We start from the raw sequence: 24799 nt of genomic DNA, 5'->3' as shown, positions 1-24799 counted from the left end.
TATATATATATATGGAAGCATAGTAAATCAATGCATATGGTTTTCATGATTTCACATGAGTAGCACCCACATTTTCAATATTTGTCAATAAAACCATATACACTCTCATCAACCAAGGTTCCCACATTTCTCCACACTTAATTGACACACAATCTCTATCTTAAGCTAACCAAAGATTCAATTGGGATAATTACTTATTTTTTCGCTTAAGGCTAGTGATGTGGTAACATAAAGAACAATTGGGGGTTAAAAAGGTTCAAAGTGGCAACAAAGGCAAATGAAAGGGTGGGATATTTGGGATAAGAGAGCTAATAACAAATGATGGCCTCAATCATATGTATGCATGAATATACACTAAACAATGGACATATAGAATGAAGCAAAGCAGAGATTACAATCATAGAGGAAAAAACACACAAGACGAATAATCATGGTTAAATAATGTAACCATATAGTTAAGCTCAAAATCTCACAGGTTGCGTGTTCTTAGCCCTAAACTATGTTCTAGATTAAAATCTTCAAACAAGTTTAACATAAAATTTTCAATTTAAATTAGTAAAATGCTCCAGAATAGGATCATGAAAAGAAACTCATTATTTCAACCAAGCAGAACATACATGCAAACAATTATTATCATGCAATATATCCCATCTAACTAAAGAAAAATAACATATTGGTGTTAAGAGAGAGAGAGAGAGAGAGAGAGAGATTACCTCCGGAAGTCAGGTACTGACCTCCCCATACTTAAGGCTTGGCACGGTCCTCCGTGCCATCAGTGAGGAGCAAGGTGGGGCTGGTAGCATCACCTCGGCAGTCGGGCTCGGTCTGGCTCCCGATGCTGGTAGGTGAAGTGGAGTCCAGGGTATCCTTCTCTTTTGGAGGTGGGTATGCGCTAACACTGAGCTCCTTCAGATAGGTGTATCGGCGCTTGTTGCGGCACTCCATGCACTCCATCTGCCGGTCTTACCGGTCTAACCTCTGAAGGATCTGAAGGAACATCTGAGCAGTGGATAGAGTAGGATGTGCGGGTGATGGTGGAGAGGAAGTAGGAGGGGTGTTTACAGGTGGGCCTGGTTGGCGGCTAGCAGAGAGTACTGGGGGTCTGGTATACTTCCCATTCGGGACATACTAATCAGCACTTGGGATCATGGCTTTGGTATCTCCAGCCCTATAGGAGACGCCTGCTGCAGAGACAAGATCCGAAACCAATGCGGGAAAGGGAAGGTTATCCGCAATCTGTACGTGTCCCATGGCCTGCCGGATGTGCCTTGGTAGTTTGAGAGGCAGCTCTGTGAGAATGCACCAGATGAGAACAACCATGTCTGCAGTGAAGGTGGACTCGTGAGTGCTCAGAAAGACATAGTGGGACATAATCTATGCCCATACGCGAGCCTCCAATGTAAGTGCTGGAGCTGATATGCACTTAGGGTGAGTCCGATGTTGGCCATAGCTCCATGTGCTGCCAGGTTGTGCAATAACGCCTAAGACGCTGTTCCAGTCAAACTCGTATGTCTAGCACTTGAAAGAGGCCTCTTGATAGGTGTCCAACTCTGGTCCAGGTGGAAGATCCAAAACTCTCTGAATGGCCCCCTCGGAGATGGGGACTTGCTTTTGACGAACATAAACAGACTGCATGGTCGGCAGGTGAAAGTTGGAGTAGAATTCAACTACCCATGTTAGATTGGCCTCTCTCGGCTGCCTTCGCAAGAATCTCCATTGTCTCCTCTCGATGCGAGGCCCCACAAAATCCACAAAGTATGTTGGGAGAATGAGTAGGTGCTCATTATTGTAGTTCCTCTCATCCAAGATGGGGAACATCTGCTCACAGTAACGGTTAGCGAACCGTGCAGAGTCCCTAGCATGAAAAGCTTTTTCAGCTTCATCGACTTTGATGATTCTCTTTATCCTCTTTGTGGGTGGCTTGACGCTCGTAGAGGGTTGTGTCTTAGCCAAGGTTCTTTTAGTGCCTTGCCTTGCCGGTGTCTTGTCAGTAGCCTTCACCTTTCTTTTCTTGGTACCCATCCTACGAAAGAAAGAAAGAGGAAGAATGTTAAATATAGAGAGCTAAAACCGGAAGGAAGAAATTCCAAGTGATGGTAAATGCCCAAGAAAATAAACAATGTCTTGAGTGCATGGTAGCTACAGCATGCAGGTAGGACAACAATAAGGAACATCAAGGTATATCATACATTAGATGCAAGAGGGATAATGGCATGCAAGTAAGAGGCATGAGAAGCATAGTTCAAGCATCAAGTTCAATAATGAATATCACATGGAAGGAAAGAATGAGCATTAGAATAGAAAAGAATTCAAAATGCCATGTTGGATTTTTCACAAATACTTGATATGCACTTGTAAAAGTGGAAAGCAAGGGAAGTAATCCAAACAAATATGAGGCCTATAATGTCAATTGGCACATGACACCTTTATAGTATCCACAAGCAAATATAGAATAAAGTAATCTCCCAAATAAATCTCTAACACCAACATGAGAATGCAAAAATATAAAACAAAAAAGGGAAAGAAAAAGAACCTTAAGAAGAAAAAGATGCAAAAAAGGAAGTAATTAAGAGTGGGAGAAGAGTAAGAGGAATTGAAGAAGAAGGGGTGAAGTGAGAGAGAAGAAGAGGAATTAAGCAAAGAGTAAGAAGAAGAAGATAGAATTAGGATTGAAAAAGAAAAGATAAGAAAGAAAGAAGAAAGAAAAGAAAAGGATTGCAGAACACTAAACAGGGCAGCGCACGATATGGGGGGCATGGTGCAACCGACGCGGACGCGTGCTGCACGTGGACGCGCGGGGTGGCGTACAGGTGAGGGATGCATAAGCGTCAGTCACGTGTACGCGTGACCAGGAATCGTGCGAATCGCACGAATCCAGCCTCACTCCAGCGTAACTCTCTGTTTGTGTTCTTATTTACGCCGTTTGAGAGACCCACGCGTACGCGTGCAGCACTCATACACGTGGGTTGGATGAATCACAGCGACGTGTGCGCGTCTCCACTAGTTGTGCTAGAGGCGCAAATCCAGTGCCATGGCATCACAACTCTCTGTTTGATCAGGGGCTTACACCGATTTCCATATGCACGCGAATGCGTCCTAGACGCTCACGCATGGGTTGTGAAACGGCAGGGGAAGCGGACGCGGTAGGTACGCGTACGCGTGGACTAGTTTGTGCGCAAGGCACATTTCCAGCAAGCCTCCCACAGAACTCTCTGTTCAATCCCAATAGTAGTCGCTGCCACACAGGACGCGTACGCGTCATAGACGCTCGCGTGGACTAGTTTGTGCGCAAGGCACATTTCCAGCAAGCCTCCCACAGAACTCTCTGTTCAATCCCAATAGTAGTCGCTGCCACGCAGGACGCGTACACGTCATAGACGCTTGCACGTCGAACGCCCTCTCCCCCTTTTTGTGCCTATATGCAGGTGATGATGCATGATTGATGGACTAACATGGATGAAGATAAGATAAAAGAAAACTAAGAATGAAAAGGAACGATCATACCATGGTAGATTGTCTCCCACCTAGCACTTTTCTTTAACGTCCTTAAGTTGGATGGTCTACAAGCTCAGTCTTCTTCTGTTGGTGGATCCTCCAAGAGGAATATCTCCAACTTCTTGTTGTCCTTCATCCTCTCACCATGGTAAAGCTTCAAGCGGTGGCCATTGACCTTGAGGATATGGGGGCACGAAGGTTGACTCAAGTGAAAAACGCCATATGGCTCATCCTTTTCCACTCTGTAGGGGCCTTCCCATCTGGAGCGCAGTTTGCCTGGCATGAGTCTCAACCTGGAGTTGTAGAGGAGGACTAAATCTCCTGGTCTGAACTCTTTGCGCTTGATATTCTTGTCATGCACAGCCCTCACCTTCTCTTTGTATAGCCTGGAGTTTTCATATGCTTCTAGGCGCAGACACTCCAATTCTTGTAGTTGCAGCTTCCGTTCAGCTCCGGCGCCTGCCAATCCTAGGTTACATTCTCGGACCACCCAGAAAGCCTTGTGCTCCACCTCCACTGGAAGGTGACAAGCCTTTCCGTAGACTAGGCGAAAGGGACTCATGCCGATTGGTGTCTTGTACGCTGTCTGGTAAGCCCAAAGCGCATCTACAAGCCTAGAACTCCAGTCTTTTCGATGAGGCTTGATGACTTTCTCCAGGATACGCTTTATCTCTCTGTTAGACACCTCGGCTTGTCCATTGGTCTGGGGGTGGTAAGCTGTTGCCACCTTGTGAACAATGCCATGTTTATTCAGTATACCTGTTAATCTCCTGTTACAGAAGTGAGTGCCTTGATCACTCACGATTGCTCGTGGTGCTCCAAAGCGACAGATAATATTATTTCAAACAAAGTAGACAACAGTGTTATCATAATCAGTACGGGTAGGAATTACTTCCACCCATTTAGAAACATAATCAACAGCTAACAGTACGTATAAGAAACCATTAGAGTTGGGAAATGGACTCATGAAGTCAATACCCCAAACATCATGGAGTTATATGTGGATGACATGTTGATAAAAACACAAAATAAAGAATCATTACTGTCCGACCTCACCAAAGTGTTCGACACCATCAAAAAGCATGGCATGCGACTTAATCTCGCAAAGTGTACCTTTGCAATAGAAGCCGGCAAATTCCTGGGTTTCATGTTAACACAGCGAGGAATTGAGGCGAACTCGGACAAATGCCGAGCTATACTCAACATGAAAAGTCCGACTTGTGTTAAAGAAGTGCAACAACTCAACGGAAGATTGGCAGCCTTGTCCAGATTTCTAGCCGGATCGGCCATAAGATCTCTTCCCTTTTACGCCACATTAAGGAAGGGAAGAAAGTTTGAGTGGACCACAGAGTGCGAGCAAGCCTTTCAGGATTTCAAAAAATTCCTGGGACAACCACCCATTTTTACTCGACCACGGGAAGGAGAAGTACTCATATTATACCTCGCAGTCGGAAGTCGGGCAATAGCCTCAGCACTGGTCAGAGAAGACGAAAATGGGCAACAACCCATCTACTTCATCAGCAAAGCCCTACAAGGGACCGAACTGAATTATCAAAAGATAGAAAAATTTGCCTACGCTCTCATACTAACTTCTCGACGACTTTGCCCATATTTTCAAGCTCACACCATCAAGGTTCGGACTAACCAGCCAATAAAAGGCATCCTACAGAAGACAGATTTAGCTGGAAAAATTCTACAATGGGCAGTCGAGATATCGGAGTTCGATTTACAATATGAAGCTCAGACGGCCATTAAGTCTCAATATTTGGCCGATTTTATTACCGAATACACCGACAACCCAGGAAGTCCAACAAAATGGAATCTCTATGTAGATGGCTGGTGCACGAAATTACAATCACACTTTTGCAATTCCGCACAGCAAACCAGCAAGTGCACTGGGTCGTCCAAGTAATACCTTACATAAGTAAGGGTCGATCCCACGGAGATTGTCGGCTTGAAGCAAGCTATGGTTATCTTGTAACCCTTAGTCAGGATATTAATAATTCTCAGATTTAATTGTAAAAAGTAAAAGAACATGAAATAAATACTTGTTATGCAGTAATGGAGAACAGGTTGAGGGTTTGGAGATGCTCTGTCTTCAGAATCTTTGCTTTCCTACTGTCTTCTTCTTCACACATGCAAGGCTCCTTCCATGGCAAGCTGTATGTTGGTGGATCACCGTTCTCAATGGCTATCATCCGTCCTCTCAGTGAAAATAGTCCAAATGCGCTGTCACCGCACGGCTAATCATCTGTCGGTTCTCACTCATGCTGGAATAGGATCCATTGATCCTTTTGAGTCTGTCACTACGCCCAGCACTCATGAGTTTGAAGCTCGTCACAGTCATCCCTTCCCAGATCCTACTCGAAATACCACAGACAAGGTTTAGACTTTCCAGATCTCAGGAGTGGCCGCCAATAATTCTAGCCTATACCACGAAGGTTCCAATCTTAGATTAGAAACCCAAGAGATACACATTCAAGCTTGATTGCATGTAGAACGGAGGTGGTTTTCAGGCACGCGTTCATAGGTGAGAATGATGATGAATGTCACGGATCATCACATTCATCAGGTTGAAGTGCGAATGAATATCTTAGAATAGAAGCAAGCGTGATAGAATGTAAAACAGTAGTAATTGCATTAATTCATGAAGAACAGTAGAGCTCCTAACCCCCAACAATGGGGCTCAGAAACTCATGCCGTAGAAGATACAATATGAAACATGTAGAGTGTCATGAGGTACAAGATGAATCACTAAAAGTAGTTTTTATAGTAAACTAATGACCTAAGGTTACAGAAAAAGAGTAAGCTAGAATAGTTAGTGTAGAAATCCACTTTCGGGGTCCACTTGGTGTGTGCTTGGGCTGAGCATTGAAGCTTTCACGTGTAGAGACCTTTCTTGGAGTTAAACGCCAGCTTTTGTGCCAGTTTAGGCGTTTAACTCCAGTTTTCATGCCAGTTCTGGCGTTTTGACGCCAGAATTTCTATGCTGAATTGGAACGCCAGTTTGGGCCATCAAATCTCGGACAAAGTATGAACTATTATATATTGCTGGAAAGCCCAGGATGTCTACTTTCCAACACAATTGAGAGCGCGCCAATTGGGCTTCTGTAGCTTCAGAAAATTCACTTCGAATTCAGGGAGGTCAGAATCTAACAGCATCTGTAGTCCTTTTTCAGCCTCTAAATCAGATTTTTGCTCAGGTCCCTCAATTTCAGCCAGAAAATACCTGAAATCACAAAAAAACACAAAAACTCATAGTAAAGTCTAGAAATGTGATTTTTGAATAAAAACTAATAAAAACATAATAAAAACTAACTAAAATATACTAAAAACATACTAAAAATAATGCCAAAAAGTGTATAAATTATCCGCTCATCACAACACCAAACTTAAATTGTTGCTTGTCCCCAAGCAACTGAAAACAAAGAAGGATATAAAGAATAGAATATACAATGAATTCCAAAAACATCTATGAAGATCAGTCTTAATTAGATGAGCGGAGCTATTAGCTTTTTGCTTCTGAACAGTTTTGGCATCTCACTTTATCCTTTGAAGTTCAGAATAATTGGCATCTATAGGAACTCAGAATTCAAATAGTATTATTGATTCTCCTAGTTCAATATGTCGATTCTTGAACACAGCTACTTTATGAGTCTTGGCCGTGACCCTAAGCATTTTGTTTTCCAGTATTACTACCGGATACATAAATACCACAGACACATAACTGGGTGAACCTTTTCAGATTGTGACTCAGCTTTGCTAGAGTTCCCAATTAGAGGTGTCCAGAGCTCTTAAGCACACTCTTTTTGCTTTGGACCACGACTTTAACCGCTCAGTCTCAAGCCTTCACTTGACACATTCACGCCACAAGCACATGGTTAGGGACAGCTTGGTTCAACCGCTTAGGCCATGATTTTATTCCTGTAGGACCTCCTATCCACTGATGCTCAAAGCCTTGGATCCTTTTTTATTTCATCCTTGCCTTTTGGTTTAAAGGGCTATTGACTTTTTCTGCTTGCTTTTTCTTTTTCTTTCTTTTTCTTTTTTTTCGCATTTTTTTTCGCAAGCTTTTCACTGCTTTTTCTTGCTTCAATAATCATTTTTTATAATTTTTCAGATCATCAATAATATTTCTCCTTTTTCATCATTCTTTCAAGAGCCAACAATTTTTAACATTCATGAACAACAATATCAAAAATATGCATTGTTCAAGCATTCATTCAGAAAAATAAAAGTATTGCCACCACATCAAATTATTAATCTGTTTTAAAATTCAAAATTCATGTACTTCTTTTTCTTTTTGCAATTGAAAATATTTTTCATTTAAGAAAGGTGATGGATTCATAGGACATTCATAACCTTAAGACATAAACTTTAAATTTTATTAATCATGGAATGAAAATAAGACTCAAAAATAAATATAAGAGCAAACCAATAATAATAGAAGACAGAAAATTAAAAACAGAAAAATAAATGACTCTTAAAATAGATTCCTAATAATATAGGTTATCACAGAGTTAGGACTCAACAGCCTTGATTTTTTAGCAGTGGATGCTCCTTCAGTCTGTGGGGTGTTTGGTCCTTCATGGGAGAGCTTCTGGCGCTTCAGCTCCTGTAGCTCACGCCCCTGCTTCTCCAGTTCCTTCAGCAGCTTTCAGAGCATGCAATTTTGTTTCTGCTGTTCTTCCTTAAGTTGATCCACAGCTTCTCGCAGCTTGGTGACAGATGCTTCTAGGTGGGTCTAGTAGTCAATTTTAGGGATTTCTGGGAGGAACTCCTGTGCCCTCCTTTTGATGGAGTTGTCTTGCACTTGTTGTCCTTCCATTGACTTCTTGGTGATTGGGTGTTCGATTGGAATGAATTCATCTACTCCCATCCTCACCCCAACATCTTTACATAGCAGAGAAATTAAGCTTGGGTATGCCAGTTTGGCTTCAGTGGAGTTCTTGTTTGCAATTGTGTAAATCTCACAAGAAATTAGATGATGAATCTCCACTTCGTTTCCCAGCATAATGCAATGAATCATCATTGCTCTTTTGACAGTGACCTCAGAGCGGTTGCTAGTGGGCAGTATGGAACGCCCAATGAAGTCCAACCAGCCTCTTGCAACTGGTTTGAGATCTCCTCTCTTGAGTTGGTTTGGGACACCTTTTGAATTGGTTATCCACTTAGTTCCAGGGAGGCATATGTCCTCTAGAACTTGGTCCAACCCTTTATCTTCTCTCACCATTCTCCTATTAAAGGATTCTGGATCATCTTGTAGTTGAGGCAATTTGAAGACCTCTCTTATTTTGTCCAGATGGAAGTAAATAATCCTTCCTCTGACCATGGTTCTGTAGGTATGAAAGGCGGTTCTAGTTATTTTCTGCTTATCTGTCAGCCACAGATTTGAATAGAATTCCTGAACCATGTTTCTTCCAACTTTTGTTTCAGGATTAGCTAGAATTTCCCATCCTCTATTTCGAATTTGCTCTTGGATCTCTGGATATTCGTCTTCTTTCAGATCGAATTTAACTTCCGAGATCACTGATCTTAGACCCATTATTTTATGGTAATGGTCTGCATGTTCTTTGGTGAAGAACCTCTCTTGATTCCAAAGACTCTTTGGAGTATTCTCTTTCTTGCCTCTTGAATTGGTTTGTTTTCCCTTAGGAGCCATGATCTTGATGAGTCTTAGCTCAATGATCACGGAAAAACACACCAAACTTAGAAGTTTGCTTGCCCTCAAGCAAAAGAAAGGAAAGAGAAGAGAGAGGAGAAGAGGCAAATTTGAATGGTGGAGAGGAGGGGATGGCCGAATGTGTATTTATAAGTGGAGGGGAGGGATTTCAAAAATTTTGAAAAAGATATGACATAAAGATATGATTGGAAGAAAAGAGAATCATGATATGAAAAAGATGATATTTTTAAATGAAAAAGATATAAAGAGGTTAAATCTGAAAATTTGTTTATGCCTCTAAGAATTAAGAGATGATATGATGAGTTTGAAAAGATTTGGAAAGAAATTGAAAAGATACTTGAGTTTTTGAAGAAGATTTGGAAAGGATTTGAAAGAAATTTGAAAAGAGATTTAGAAAATTGTTGAATTTTTGAAAATTGAGGATGAATTATGCAAGTTTGAAACATGTTTATGCAGAAAATTATGAGTCAAAACATGAAATTTGAAAAATTTTGAAGTGGAAAACAAAATCCTCTCCCCCTGTCTTTCTGGCGTTAAACGCCCAGAATGGTATCCATTCTGGCGTTTAACCCCCATAAGTTGGCCATTGTGGGCGTTTAACACCCACAATGGTACCCTGGCTGGCGTTAAACGCCAGAAATCCTTTGTTACTGGGCGTTTTTCTGAATGCCCAGGATGCTGCAATTCTGGCGTTAAACACCCAGAATGGTACCCATTCTGGCATTTAACGCCCAAAATGCTCCTTACTAGTGTTTTCTTACCAGTGAGCTCCTTTTCTCTGCTTTTTGCACTGAATCCTTCTGTAACTCTGTGAATTCCTTCAATTTTGATGATTAATCTTGAAGAGAATTTATATTAAACTTCTCTAAGTATTAAGTAAAACAAATAACCTGCTAATGGCTGGGTTGCCTCCCAGCAAGCGCTTCTTTATTGTCTTTAGCTGGACCTTGACTGAGCTTTATTCAAGCCTCAGTTGTGAGCATTCTTGCTCAAAATTGCTTTCAAGATAATGTTTGATTCTCTGTCTATTAACAATGAACTTTTATCAGAGTCAATATCCTGAAGCTCAACATATCCATACGGTGATACACTTGTGATCACATATGGTCCCCTCCACCGGGATTTCAATTTCCCGGGGAATAGTCTGAGCCTAGAGTTAAATAGCAGTACCTTTTGTCCTGGTTCAAAGACTCTAGATGACAATTTCTTGTCATCCCACTTTTTTGCTTTTTCCTTATAAATTTTAGCATTTTCAAAAGCATTGAGTCTGAATTCCTCTAGCTCATTCAGCTGGAGCAATCTTTTTTCTCCAGCTAACTTGGCGTCCAGATTTAGGAATCTGGTTGCCCAGTAAGCCTTATGTTCTCAGGCCTTGCCATACACAAGCTGGTATGGAGAGGTTCCTATAGGAATCTTGAATGCTGTTCTGTATGCCCACAGAGCATCATCCAAGCTTTTTGCCCAATCCTTTCTACGGGAAATTACAGTCCGTTCCAGGATTCTTCTTAGTTCTCTATTAGAGACTTCAGCCTGGCCATTTGTCTGTGGGTGATATGGAGTTGCTACTTTGTGGCTAATTTCATATCGGACCATAGCAGAGTATAGCTGTTTATTGCAGAAATGAGTGCCCCCGTCACTGATTAGTACTCTGGAGACGCCAAATCTGCTAAAGATATGTTTTTGGAGGAATTTCAGTACAGTTTTAGTATCATTAGTGGGTGTGGCAATTGCTTCTACCCATTTAGATACATAGTCTACTGCCACCAAAATGTAAGTGTTTGAGTATGATGGTGGGAAGGGACCCATGAAGTCAATACCCCATACATCAAACAACTCAATCTCTAAGATCCCTTGTTGAGGCATGGCATAACCATGAGGCAAGTTGCCAGCTCTTTGGCAGCTGTCACAGTTACGCACAAACTCTCAGGCATCTCTATAGAGGGTAGGCCAGTAGAAGCCACATTGGAGGACCTTAGTGGCTGTTCGCTCACCTCCGAATTGTCCTCCATACTGTGATCCATGACAGTGCCATAGGATCTTCTGTGCCTCTTCTCTAGGTACGCATCTGCGGATCATTCCGTCTGCACATCTCTTAAAGAGATGTGGTTCATCCCATAAGTAGTACTTTGCATCTGAAATTAGTTTTTTCATCTGCACCATGCTGTACTCTTTGGGTATAAACCTCAGCTTTATAATTCGCAATGTTTGCAAACCATGGTGCTTCCTGAATGGTGAAAAGTTGCTCATCCGGAAAGGTTTCAGAGATCTCAGTAGGAGGGAGGGACACCCCTACTACTGGTTCTATCCGGGACAGGTGATCAGCTACCTGGTTCTCTGTCCCTTTTCTGTCTCTTATTTCTATATCAAACTCTTGCAAAAGCAACACCCATCTTATGAGCTTAGGTTTTGAATCCTAATTTGTGAGTAGGTATTTAAGAGCAGCATGGTCATTATACACAATCACTTTTGAACCTACTAAATAGGATCTAAACTTGTCAATGACATAAACCACTGCAAGTAACTCTTTTTCTGTGGTTGCGTAATTCTTATGTGCATTATTTAAAACACGGCTAGCATAGTAAATGACGTGCAGAAGCTTGTTTTGCCTCTGTCCCAACACTGCACCAATGGCATGGTCACTGGCATCACACATTAGTTCAAATGGTAATGTCCAGTTTGGTGCAGAGATGACTGGTGCTGTGACCAGCTTAGCTTTCAGGGTCTCAAATGCCTGCAGATACTCTGTGTCAAACACAAATGACGTGTCAGCAGCTAGCAGATTGCTCAGAGGTTTTGCTATTTTCGAAAAATCATTTATAAACCTCATATAGAATCCTGCATGCCCTAGAAAGCTTCTGATTGCCTTACATTGACAGGTGGTGGTAATTTTTCAATTACCTCCACTTTAGCTTGATCCACCTCTATTCCCTTGTTTGAAATTTTATGCCCAAGGACAATTCCTTAAGTCATCAAAAAGTGACATTTTTTCCAGTTTAAAACTAGGTTGGTCTCTTGGCATCTTTTCAAAACAAGTGCTAAATGGTCAAGACAGGAGCTGAATGAGTCTCCAAATACTGAAAAGTCATCCATGAAGACTTCCAGAAATTTCTCTACCATATCAGAGAAGATAGAGAGCATGCACCTTTGAAAGGTTGCAGGTGCATTGCATAGACCAAAGGGCATCCTTCTGTAGGCAAATACTCCAGAAGGACATGTGAATGCTATTTTCTCTTGGTCCTGAGGATCTACTGCAATTTGGTTGTAACTTGAATAGCCATCCAAAAAGTAGTAATAATCATGACCTGCTAGTCTCTCTAGCATCTGGTCTATGAATGGTAAAGGAAAATGATCCTTTCTGGTGGCTGTATTGAGCCTTCTGTAGTCAATACACATACGCCACCCTGTAACTGTTCTTGTGGGAACCATTTCATTCTTTTCATTGTGAACCACTGTCATGCCTCCCTTTTTGGGTACAACTTGGACAGGGCTTACTCAGGGGCTATCAGAAATGGGATAAATAATCCCAGCCTCTAGTAACTTAGTGACCTCTTTCTACACCACCTCCTTCATGGCTGGATTTAGCCGCCTCTGTGGTTGAACCACTAGCTTAGCATCATCCTCCAATAGGATCTTGTGCATGCATCTTGCTGGGATAATGCCCTTAAGATCACTTATGGACCACCCAAGAGCTGTCTTGTGTGTCCTTAGCACCTGAATTAGTGCTTTCTCTTCCTGTGGATTTAAAGCAAAGCTTATGATCACTGGAAAAGTGTTATTTTCTCCCAGAAATGCATATTGCAGGGATGGTGAGAGTGGTTTGAGCTCGGGTTTAGGAGGCTTATCCTCTTCCTGAGGAGTTTTCAGAGGTTCTTTTATTTCCTTTGATTCCTCCAGATCAGGCTGAACATCTTTAAAGATGTCCTCTAGCTCTGATTCAAGACTTTCAGCCATATTGATCTCTTCCACCAAAGAGTCAATAATATCAGTGCTTATGCAGTCATCTGATGTGTCTGGATGCTGCATAGTTTTGACAGCATTTTACTTGAACTCATCCTCATTGACTCTCAGGGTCATTTCCCCCTTTTGTACATCAATAAGAGTTCGTCCAGTTGCTAGGAAAGGTCTTCCTAAAATGAGAGTTGCACTCTTGTGCTCCTCTATTTCCAGCACTACAAAGTCAGTGGGAAAGGCAAATGGCCCAACCTTGACAATCATGTCCTCAATTATGCCTGATGGATATTTAATGGAGCCATCAGCAAGTTGAAGACATATCCGGGTTGGTTTGACTTCTTCAGTCAAGCCAAGCTTTTTGATAGTGGATGCAGGTATTAGGTTGATACTTGCTCCAAGGTCACATAGAGCTGTCTTGGTGCAAGCACCCTCTAATGTGCATGGTATCATAAAGCTTCCTAGATCTTGAAGCTTCTCTGGTAAGCTTTTCAGAATGACTGCACTGCATTCTTCAGTGAGAAACACCTTTTCAGTTTCTCTCCAATCCTTCTTATGACTTAAGATCTCTTTCATGAACTTACATAAGAGGGTATTTGCTCAAGTGCCTCTGCAAATGGGATATTTATCTCAAGAGTCCTGAGATAGTCTGCAAAGCGGGCAAATTGTTTATCCTGCTCCGCTTGACAGAGTTTCTGAGGATAAGGCATCTTGGCTTTATATTCTTCAACCTTAGTTGCTGCAGGTTTATTCCCTACAGAGGTAGTTGGAGAAGCCTTCTTAGAGGGGTTACTATCAGCACTTGCAGGTGTCTGATCCCTCATTGGCGTTTGAACGCCAAGATTGGGTGCTAGATGGGCGTTTAACACCGGCTTTCTACCCTTTTCTGGCATTTGAACGAAAAGGTAGAGAATGGGCGTTTAACACCAACTTTTCTCTATTTTCTGGCATTTGAACGTCAGAAGTGGGCATCCACTGGGCGTTTAACGCCAATCTTTCACCCTTTTCTGGCGTTTGGACGCCAGAATTATTCCTCTCTGGGCTCTTGCTGTCCTCAAAGGGATTTTGGGCAGTGGTTTGGTCATCCTCTGTCAGTTGTTCCTTTCTTGACTTTTTGCTACTTTGAGCTGATTTATTCAATGTCTTCCCGCTCCTTAATTGAACAGCTTGGCATTCTTCTGTTATCTGTTTAGATAGCTGCTGTCTTGTCTGATTCAATTGTGTTTCCATATTCTTGTTAGCATTTTTAGTGTCTTGGAGCATCTCTTTAAATTCTGCTAATTATTTTGTCACAAGAAGTAATTGCTGATTAAGTTCAACAATCTGTTCTTGAGGATTAGGATCAGTAGTTACTGTCTTAGCCTCTTCTTTTATAGAGGACTCACTGCTTGAGTACAAATATTGATTTCTAGCAACCGTATCTATGAGTTCTTGAGCTCTTCAATTGTCTTTCTCATGTGTATAGATCCACCAGCTGAGTGGTCTAGAGACATCTGAGCTTTTTCTGTAAGCCCATAGTAGAAGATGTCTAATTGTACCCACTCTGAAAACATTTCAGAGGGGCATTTTCTTAGCATCCCTCTATACCTCTCCCAGGCATTATAAAGAGATTCATGATCCTCTTGTTTAAAGCCTTAGATGTCCAGTCTTAGCTGTGTCATCCTTTTTGGAGGGTAAAATTGATTCAAAAATTTATCTGATAACTGTCTCCATGTTTTTATGCTTGCTGTGGGTTGGTTATTTAACCACCTCTTAGCTTGATCTTTTACAACAAATGGAAATAGTAATAATCTGTAGACATCCTGATCCACTTCTTTATCACGTACTGTGTCAGCAATTTGTAAGAACTGTGCCAAAAACTCAGTAGGTTCTTCCTATGGAAGACCAGAATACTGGCAATTTTGTTGCACCATGATAATGAGCTGAGGAATTAGCTCAAAACTGCTTGCTTTGATGGGAGGTATACAGATGCTACTCCCATATGCAGCTGTAATGGGGTTAGCATATGACCCCAGAGTTCTTCTGGACTGTTCACTTCCACTTATGTCTATGATGGAGAAAAGGGAATTGATATGAATTGCAATTAAATTATATTTTTATTTTTTAATTTTATTTAATTAAAAGTAACCGAAAAAATAAAACAAAATAAGTGGAAGATAAAATAAAACTTTCGAAAATTGGAAGAAAATGAAATAAAAGCAAATTGAAAACTAAATTAATTAATTAAAAAGATTTTGGAAAAAGAATGCTTAGTTAATTTCGAAATATGAAAGAGAAAAGTAGTTAGGTGATTTTTTTGAAAAAGATTTTGAAATTAGCAATCAAAAAGATATGATTAAAAATTATTTTGAAAAAGATATGATTGAGAAGATATGATTGCAATTTATAAAAAAAAAGATATGATTGAAAAGATATGATTGATGAAATTAAAAAGATTTGATTTTTGAAAAAGATTTGAAAAGATCAATTTTTGAAATTAGAATTTTGACTTGACTAAAAAAAGAGATATGATTTTGAAAATCTTTGATTAATTTAATGCAAAATTTCGAAATTTATGAGTAAAATAAGGAAAAGATATTTTTTTTAATTTTTGAATTTTAATGAGGAAAGAGAAAAACAACAAAATGACACTAACTTAGAAATTTTAGATCAAAACAAAGAGAACAAACAAGAAAACTTTGAATGTCAAGATGAACACCAAGAACACTTTGAAGATCAAGATGAACACCAAGAACAATTTTTTGAAAAATTTTTTAAGTAAATAAAAGCACAAGGGACACCAAACTTAAAATTTTTAGAAGATCAAACACAAATTTTCAAAAATTTAAAGGAAAACACACAGAAGACACCAAACTTAGAATTTTTAGAAAACCAAACACAATTTTTCGAAAATTAAAAGAAAACACAAAGAGGACACCAAACTTAAAATATGAAACAAAACTCAAATAAAAGACTCAAATTTAGTGACTCTAAACCAACAAAAATAAATTATTCCTAATCTAAGCAACAAGATAGACCGTCAGTTGTCCAAACTCGAACAATCCCCGACAACGGCGCCAAAAACTTGGTGATGAAATCACAGTCACACTTTTGCAATTCCGCACAACTAACTAGCAAGTGCACTGGTTCCAATCTTAGATTAGAAACCCAAGAGATACACATTCAAGCTTGATTGCATGTAGAACGGAGGTGGTTGTCAGGCACGCGTTCATAGGTGAGAATGATGATGAGTGTCACGGATCATCACATTCATCAGGTTGAAGTGCGAATGAATATCTTAGAATAGAAGCAAGCGTGATTGAATAGAAAACAGTAGTAATTGCATTAATTCATCAAAACATAGCAGAGCTCCTCACCCCCAACCATGGGGTTTAGAGACTCATGCCGTAGAGAATACAATATGAAACATGTAAAAGTGTCATGAGGTACAAGATGAATCACTAAAAGTAGTTTTTATAGTAAACTAATGACCTAGGGTTACAGAAAATGAGTAAGCTAGAATAGTTAGTGTAGAAATTCACTTCCGGGGCCCACTTGGTCTGTGCTTGGGCTGAGCATTGAAGCTTTCACGTGTAGAGACCTTTCTTGGAGTTAAACGCCAGCTTTTGTGCCAGTTTGGGCGTTTAACTCCAGCTTTCATGCCAGTTATGGCGTTTTGACGCCAAAATTTCTTTGCTGACTTGGAACGCCGGTTTGGGCCATTAAATCTCGGACAAAGTATAAACTATTATATATTGCTGAAAAGCCCAGGATGTCTACTTTCCAACGCAATTGAGAGCGCGCCAATTGGGCTTCTATGGCTCTAGAAAATTTACTTTGAGTGCAGGGAGGTCAGAATCCAACAGCATTTGCAGTCCTTTTTCAGCCTCTGAATCAGATTTTTGCTCAGGTCCCTCAATTTCAGCCAGAAAATACCTGAAATCATAGAAAAACACACAAACTCATAGTAAAGTCTAGAAATGTAATTTTTGAATAAAAACTAATAAAAACATAATAAAACTTAACTAAAATATACTAAAAACATACTAAAAATAATGCCAAAAAGCGTATAAATTATCCGCTCATCAGGCTACTATAGGGTGTCCGAACTCGAGGGGCGAGAGCTACCAAGGTCATGGCATTCTTGCAACCTAAGAAGGTATTACAGTTAGGAGGTAATAAAGATCTTAGGTCAAGGTGCACTCTTTTTCCTGAAAAGGTTTTTTAACGAGGCACCAAGCCAAGATCTGTAAGATTGCCTGACTTAAGGGGGTAAACACCCATATGTATATATTTTATTTGCCTATATGTCTACTTTCTATTGGAATAAAACTTTTCAGATTTTCTACAAAGTTTCTCTACCAAGACGCATTAATCTGAACGCTAAACTTCATCGCCCGATTATAAAGCTACAGGTCGGCAAGGTGAATACCAAACTCACCGCCCGACCACGATGAAAATCAAATTCATCGTCCGAATTTCTACAAAGGTCAAAAAGGTGAAAACCAAATTCACCGCCCGACTTTGACAAGGTCGACCAAGTAGTAACCAAACTCACCGCCAGATTTATACAAAATTGGCAAGATGAAAAAGCGATAAAAACAGGTTAATGCAAAAAGTTATAAAATGTAATCTATAGAAAAAGGCCCGACGAGGTCTGAGAAAAAATAGATTGCTAAAAAAAACTATGGAAGGACTGACATGAAGAAGTCAGACCAATCCCTCAAAGTGACAAAAGTTATAAAAAGTAATCCATAGAAAAAGACCCGACGAGGTCTGAGAAAAAATGGATTGCTAAAAATAACTAGGGAAGGACCGACATGAAGAAGTCGGACAATCTCCCAAAGCGACAAAAGTTATAAAAAGTAATCCATAGAAAAAGGCCCGACGAGGTCTGAGAATGGATTGCTAAAATTAACTTGGGAAGGACCGGCATGAAGAAACCGGACCAATCCCCCCAAAAATGACAAAGTTATAAAAAATAATCCATAGAAAGAGGCCTGGCCAGCCCTTATCAAAAATGGATTGTTAAAAATAACTTAGAAGGAATCGACATGAAGAAGTCGGCCCAAGCCAAATAAAGCAACAAAGTTATAAAAAGTAAACCCATAAAAAGAAGACCCGGTGAGGTCCAATTAAAAAAAGAGAATTACTAGAAATAACTCGAGAAGGTTTGTCGAGAGAAACCAACCAACAAGAAGACGTGCGCTAGAAGGGACACAGCTCGACCCAAAAAGCCACGACCTTACCAAAATCAATAAAGAATACTAAAAAGAATAGACAAACAAAGCTAGCCTCAAAGTTCACTTCGATTAAAGCAGGAAATAAACAAAGGCAATCAAAAGAGGTCGGACAGCAAGACTCTCACACTCTAAAAAGTCATGGAAGTGGCAAAGGTGCAACCAATATAGCAAAAAAGATACTATAATAAAAGCTCAAGAAGGCAACCTCGAAATCGACCTCAAGAGCTCAAAAGTATTTGTTTTTTAAAAAAGACAAAGGTTACTAAAGAAACCTAACGTCAACAAAAGTCAAATCATCCAAAATTACAAAAAATAGAGTTCAAAGACCCACAAGCCGGGCCATACAGATACCCAAACAAACTACAAAAAATTTTAAAAACTCCCCAGTGGCGGCATCCCGAGGTAAAGGAGGACGTGTCGCAAGCGGGACAGCATCAACAGTTCCATCCGGCCGGTTCAAGATCTGAACATCAGGGTCTGCTCGGGATGGCCGACCTCAGCTGTAGGAGTTGAAAAAGTTGGAGCAGCAGAAGCATTGGCTGATGGCTTAGGAGGAGGATCTACATCCTCGTCATCATCTGGGGCAGGAACAACTTTACCATCTTCAACAATATTGTCCAAACTAAAAAGACTCAAGTCGAGCTCGGGAGCAAGAACTCGGACCTGAGCCTTCAAATTCTCATATGCATTAGTCACGCTACCCACCAGATGACTCTGAAGCTCAGCATAATTAGCATGAGCATTCTCCAGACTCTCTCTTGCCTCCAACAACTCGCCATAAGTACGGACATAGCTCTCCTTATGCTGCAGTGCTGTCTCCTCGGACAGCTTGGCAGAAGCCACAGCGACAGTAGCTCGGGCTTTCTCTTTTTCCAGATCCAGCTCCAGCTTAATAATTCTAGCGTCCAGCTCGTCCTTCAGACCCTTGATCCGATTATACTCCGACTTGGCTTCCAGCATAAACTCCTTCGTCGCATGGACGGGAGAGTCTTGGATCGAGCGAAACAATGCCGCACCCATATGCGCCATCCGAACACTACTTCTAGTGATAAAATTCAGGTGGTGCAGGATGGACACATCGTCCATAGAAAGTCGGCCATAGGGGGCAATCTGGTCATCAACAAACCCCACAGCGTCAAAGTTAGGGGCATCCAGATTATAGGGTTCAGCAATCTTCTGCTTCTTGGGGGCAAGACCAGTAGCAGAGGGAGAGGCGGCACCAGAGGTCGACTGGGGAGGATCAGAAGAAGCCAAGCAAACCTGGGGAGTTGGGATGATCTTCCTCGGCCTAGAAGTGTCCGAGGTCGACCTCTTCAGCGTAACATTGGAAGATCTTTCCCCAGGACCTTTGGCCGAAATATTCTGGGCAGCTGTTGCCTTCCTGGCTCTCTTAAAAGCCTTCATGGAATCAGTGGTCTTCACCATCTCTGAAAAGATAAAGCAGCAAAACCGAAGTTGCAAGTTAGAAAGAGATGGATCGACAAAACAAACAAAATAAACAAAGATAAAGCTAGTAAAGAAATCGGCAACTACCCAATTCAGTTCGAAGAAAGGAGGGATTTCCCAATAACTTCTTCGTATCAAGATAAGGAGGTTCCCCCCAATTCTCTTCTAGTACATGAACAAAAGCCTGCTCAATCTCATCCAACATTTTTCAAGTATACCTAGACACTACTACATTCTGTTGCCAGGAGAGGGGGAAGGCTGGTTCATTATTTTCATCCAAAAAGAAGGGCCGAGCTCCTTCAACAGCTCGGACCTTGAAGAAATAGTTCTTAAAATCCCTAAAAGATTCATCATACATAGAAAAAACTTTCTTTCCCTGGGCAGCTCGGAAAGAAATCCAGGAAGCCTTCTTCTTAGCTGCCCCAGGTTTCGTCAAAACAAAAAGGTAAAGAAATAGAGTTTGAGAAGGTCGGACATCCAGTTCTTGGCACAACAGTTGGAAGACTTTTATGAAGCCCCACGAGTTCGGGTGAAGCTGAGAAGGGGCAACATTATAGGACCACAACAAGTCGGTCTCAAAGGAAGTAAAGGGAATGGTGATGTTCATTTGGCTAAAAAAAGTAATCGTAAGCATAAAAGAAGGGACGTTCCCCCTGAGTCAGAGAAGGAAAACAAACCCTCTCATCAGGGTCAGGCGCTACCAACTCGTAGTTTTTCTCCTGATCTCTACTACTACAAACCCTGTGATGTCTCCTAAGCTGCACGCAATACTCAGAATTAACCACAGAAACGCACATCAAGACGAGGGAGTCCAGCCAATAAGACATGCCCTCAGGGACTTTGGAAGACATCTCGACAATATTTTTGGAGAAGACATGGGTCAACTAGTCCTACAGTAAGAAAAAGAAAAATGGATTACTAATCAACAGCTCGGACAAATCAAGAGAGCAGCTCGGACAAATATAGATTTAACTCAAACTAAAACATACAAATGTTAGAAGGCAGGAACAGCAACAAAAGAAAACCCCAGGACTCACACCAAGGTCCAGGGGCATCCTTTGGAGGCAGTAACAGAATAAGGATTCAGAAAAAATCTAAAGTCTACGTTTCGACGTCTATCAATCAAGAAAACAACCCTCCTTCAACAGCGACGCTTCGAAGAGAAAAGTCACAAATCACAAAGAGACATCAAAGTTACCATCTCTTCAATCTATCAGTAAACCGGCAACATCAAACCCTCAAAGATACAACCTTTTAACAAAACAGTTCACTACTTCAAGCGATAAATAGAAGAAAGATCAAAATCCTTCTCTAACAGAAAAGCGAGGAAACCCTCACAGCACACAGTACAGCAATGATCAAATGCAACAAATTCAGAAAAAGATCTAAACTTTCCAAGCATCAAACATGAATCCAAGCAAAACCAAAACTTCTTCAAAATCAGAATAATGCGAACACAAAAAGAACGGCGTAAAAGTGAAAGAAGAAGAAAAACCAACCTGTAGGAAAGAAGGAGACGATAAACTGATTAGGAGTTGAATCACACAAACGAAGCGACACCAGCAAATCACCTTTCGAGTAAAGGAAAAGAAATGCGAAGATGCGAATACAAGAAGGATAAGGAGAAGAGAAGAAGTTGCAGTGAGCGAGAGAAGAGAAACTGAAAAGAAATTTTGAAATTCAAAAGTGAGATACAAAGAGAAAAACGGTAGGGAGTTAATGAAATTTACTCTCGCACGTTTTCAAGAAAACACAAAAATGCGCGTCGTAGTTATAAGGAGTGAGAAAAACGCTCTACATTCAAATCATTAATAGGAGCTCTACAACGGGATCAACAAAGAGTGCTCGAGCTCAGCTTCTTCAAAAAAAAGGTCGAGGTCTAAAAAGACACGACCTCAAAAGGAAGACCGCACTCAAGCAGGGGAACTGTTCATGCCCTAGGTCGAGCTGTATGACTCGGGCTGGTTAAAGACAAGTCGGCCGACCTCTTCGGATCAGGATTACCCAACCTCTTCATAAAAGAGTTCGGCCAAAACACTACAGAGGCTCAAGTAAGCCCAAACAGAGGAACACAACCCAAATCTAAAGGAAGCCCAAACCTAGAAAGATAAGGCGGTTCTCTTAAAGATAAAGATGACTTCACTCAAAGATAAGATAAGATAACTATCATATCTCAATGGAAGATCACTCCACACCATTATAAATACACTGGAGCGCCCAGGTATAACTCATACTCTGATTCTTCTAAAAACCTGCTTAAAGCCCATGCTAACTTAAGTATCGGAGTCTCTTGCAGGTACCACCACCCTCCGTTGACAAAGGATCAGCTACAATAGCACCACCACCGCCTCCAACAAGTCGGACGTATCAGCTCCGGCCGCCACAGCAGATCTCATCCGAGATCGACCTAACAGTTTCAGGTAACCCTCGAAACAGTATCAGTTATACCTAGGTGTGCCAGTGTATTTATAGTAATGTAAAGTGACCTCCCTCGAGATAAATTTGTTATCTTATCTTATCTTTTTTATGGGTGAGATCACCTATCTTTTGGCCAGTCGCCTTCAGGTGGACTGTGATCCTCTACTCTGGGCCTGTTGGACCTCTATAGTGATTTGGCCGAACTCTTTATGAAAAAGTCGGTGACGAGCCAACCTTAGACCAGGTCCATCGTTTCGCCATCGTCCAACCCGGACCTTATAACTCGGTCTAGAGTATAAACAATAAATATAAAACTAAAAACCTAAAAATACATGACACACTGAAATACCAATAAAGTACAAAGGCATACCTGAAATGTTTCCTCAACTTTTTACTTCTAACAAATGGAAGCAAAACAGATCCTATACAAGTCGGTTATTATAAGAAGAAACAGTACAAAAACACACCCGTATGCCACCCACATTTCACTTTAATACAAAACTAATAATCTATAATACTTCTAAAATGATATTACTGCAATGTTTTATTTATATTTTAAAATTTAAAATGTCCCATTTAAATATCTACATATAATTTTTAATAAAACTTCATTCTTAAGAATATATCCTTTTATATGAAAATAATTCTTACCATCACAAAAATATTTTTGTACTATTATATCAAAATATTCTTTATTTCCTTTATTTCTTTGTATTAAACTAACCCACTTATTATGAAATATAGAGCCAGTATTTACTTCACCCAATACTAAATTGAGTAAACTTTCTCCTTGCAGATAAAAATCCAACAATTTGTATCAACTGTACTTGCAATTTACTACAAATAAAGCAAAACATGTTGAAACATTTCTCACAAATTATGATTCAAAACTTATTACCAGGAGATACAAACCGTTCTCAAGTACATACAACTATACAAGAAAGCTAACACGCCCCTCGCTCCCACATTACATATCCGATAACTAACAACTGAAAATGTGAACAACCAGAAACAGAAACTAACACGCAAAGAAACAGTAGTAGTGGCCATCAGTGGGGGGAATAACTAAGTATAACCGTATACATACACATATATCTAAATGTGCTTATTGATATGATGATTTCCTCCCAATGGATATGAAGGATTGGTGACTCCTCCAGCAGGCGTTGCAAGAGACCCTAATGGCTGCTGGTGCGTTGTTGTTGGGGGCTGCTGATGGTGTGCTCCAAACGAGGAAGGGTCCAGGTGCGCCTGCTTGGTGCTTAGCTTCTCGGCTGCATGCCTGGCTTTGGCTTCATGCAACTCCATTTTTGCCTTTGCTTCTCTCGCCTTTGCGCGCTCATGTGCTATCACTTTCTCCTCCTCTGTTCGTGCCCTTGCTTTCTCTGTCTGCGCTATTTTAAACAGAAAAAAAATATGATTGACTTTGTATTAGTTTGTAACTTTGACTTCGTGAGTTCCATTATATGTGAATATTGTGTTTATCTCTTAACTTTATCATTTTACCAATGCCAGGATATAAACTTGATAAAATAATAAAATAAGAATTAGTTACCATTCACCTTGTAATTTTCATTATGGGTGAATACTATAATGTGTTTAATATCTAACTTTATCACTCTCTCACTCTCCTCTTCTCACGGGGAAGAGCTTGGTCCTTTAAAAGCCGAGTACTGATAATAAGACTCGGAATAAAGACACGAAAATTAAAGACATTTTTAACATCAAATAAAGATTAAAAATATAAAAACGAAAAGAAAATATTAACATCAAATAAATGATAAATCAATTAAGATGATTGTTTAATTGAAAATGATTAGAGTTGCTGTCGTCGGTAAAACATCAATGGGAGTTTGTTGCAGAAAGTAATTCCGCTCGATGTTAATCAAACGGGTAAGATCGAGAAAGAAAGCCGAAAAAGAAATTAAATGGAGAGGACCTTCTCGTCAATTTTGGCTCCGCAGATGTCAACGTGTTCCTTGGCGGCACTGGCCATGTTGCTTAGCTTCTCCTTTGAAGATTTCATTTTTCTGTATCTTCTATTGAGCTTCAATCAACAACGACAACAACAAAGATGGCTATGGTGCTTCTTCATTCTCGATTTATATGCATGTCATAGAAAGGGAAGACGATACAAAACAGCGAAGACACCACATAGCTGCTCGGAGGATGGAACGTTCGGCAGCCAACACTTGTTGAACATGCAGCAATGCTATGCCCATCAAGTATCTAATGCTCGCCACGTTGCGTTGCTTAATAATAGAGATTATGAACTTATCCTTTTTCAGAAATTGGAGGAGATATGAAAATTTCTTGTTTACCTTTTATTGATGCAAATCAATTTTTTATTACATTCATTTATTATTTTATTATTAAGGGAATATTAGGGGGACAATGACTTTGTTGAACAATATGAACAACCACCAATCAAATAAAAACACACTACACCTCTAAATTAATCTTTTAAATTTTAATATTAAAATAACCATCCGTACACTAGTAAAATGAACATCCAATATATCTATTATTTACATTGTTTAATATTTTCATTATTTACCTATACTTTTCCTTATTATTATTTTCTTTC

The 24799-nt window shown here is 40.3% G+C and overlaps 1 protein-coding gene across 1 annotated transcript; it reads right to left on the bottom strand.

Moving 5' to 3' along the window:
- On the bottom strand, window positions 23057-24338 carry LOC107617559 (late embryogenesis abundant protein 6). The gene is made up of 2 exons (XM_016319339.2): window positions 24152-24338; window positions 23057-23601 (listed from the first exon to the last, which is right to left on the bottom strand). The coding sequence occupies exons 1-2, from the start codon at window positions 24236-24238 to the stop codon at window positions 23308-23310; spliced, it is 381 nt and encodes a 126-aa protein (XP_016174825.1). The 5' UTR covers window positions 24239-24338; the 3' UTR covers window positions 23057-23307.

The sequence above is a fragment of the Arachis ipaensis genome, chromosome B01 (assembly GCF_000816755.2).
Source record: "Arachis ipaensis cultivar K30076 chromosome B01, Araip1.1, whole genome shotgun sequence".
Classification (NCBI taxonomy): Eukaryota; Viridiplantae; Streptophyta; class Magnoliopsida; order Fabales; family Fabaceae; genus Arachis; species Arachis ipaensis.
Note: the sequence above shows the minus strand (reverse complement) of the source record. Positions and strands in the feature narration are given on the sequence as shown.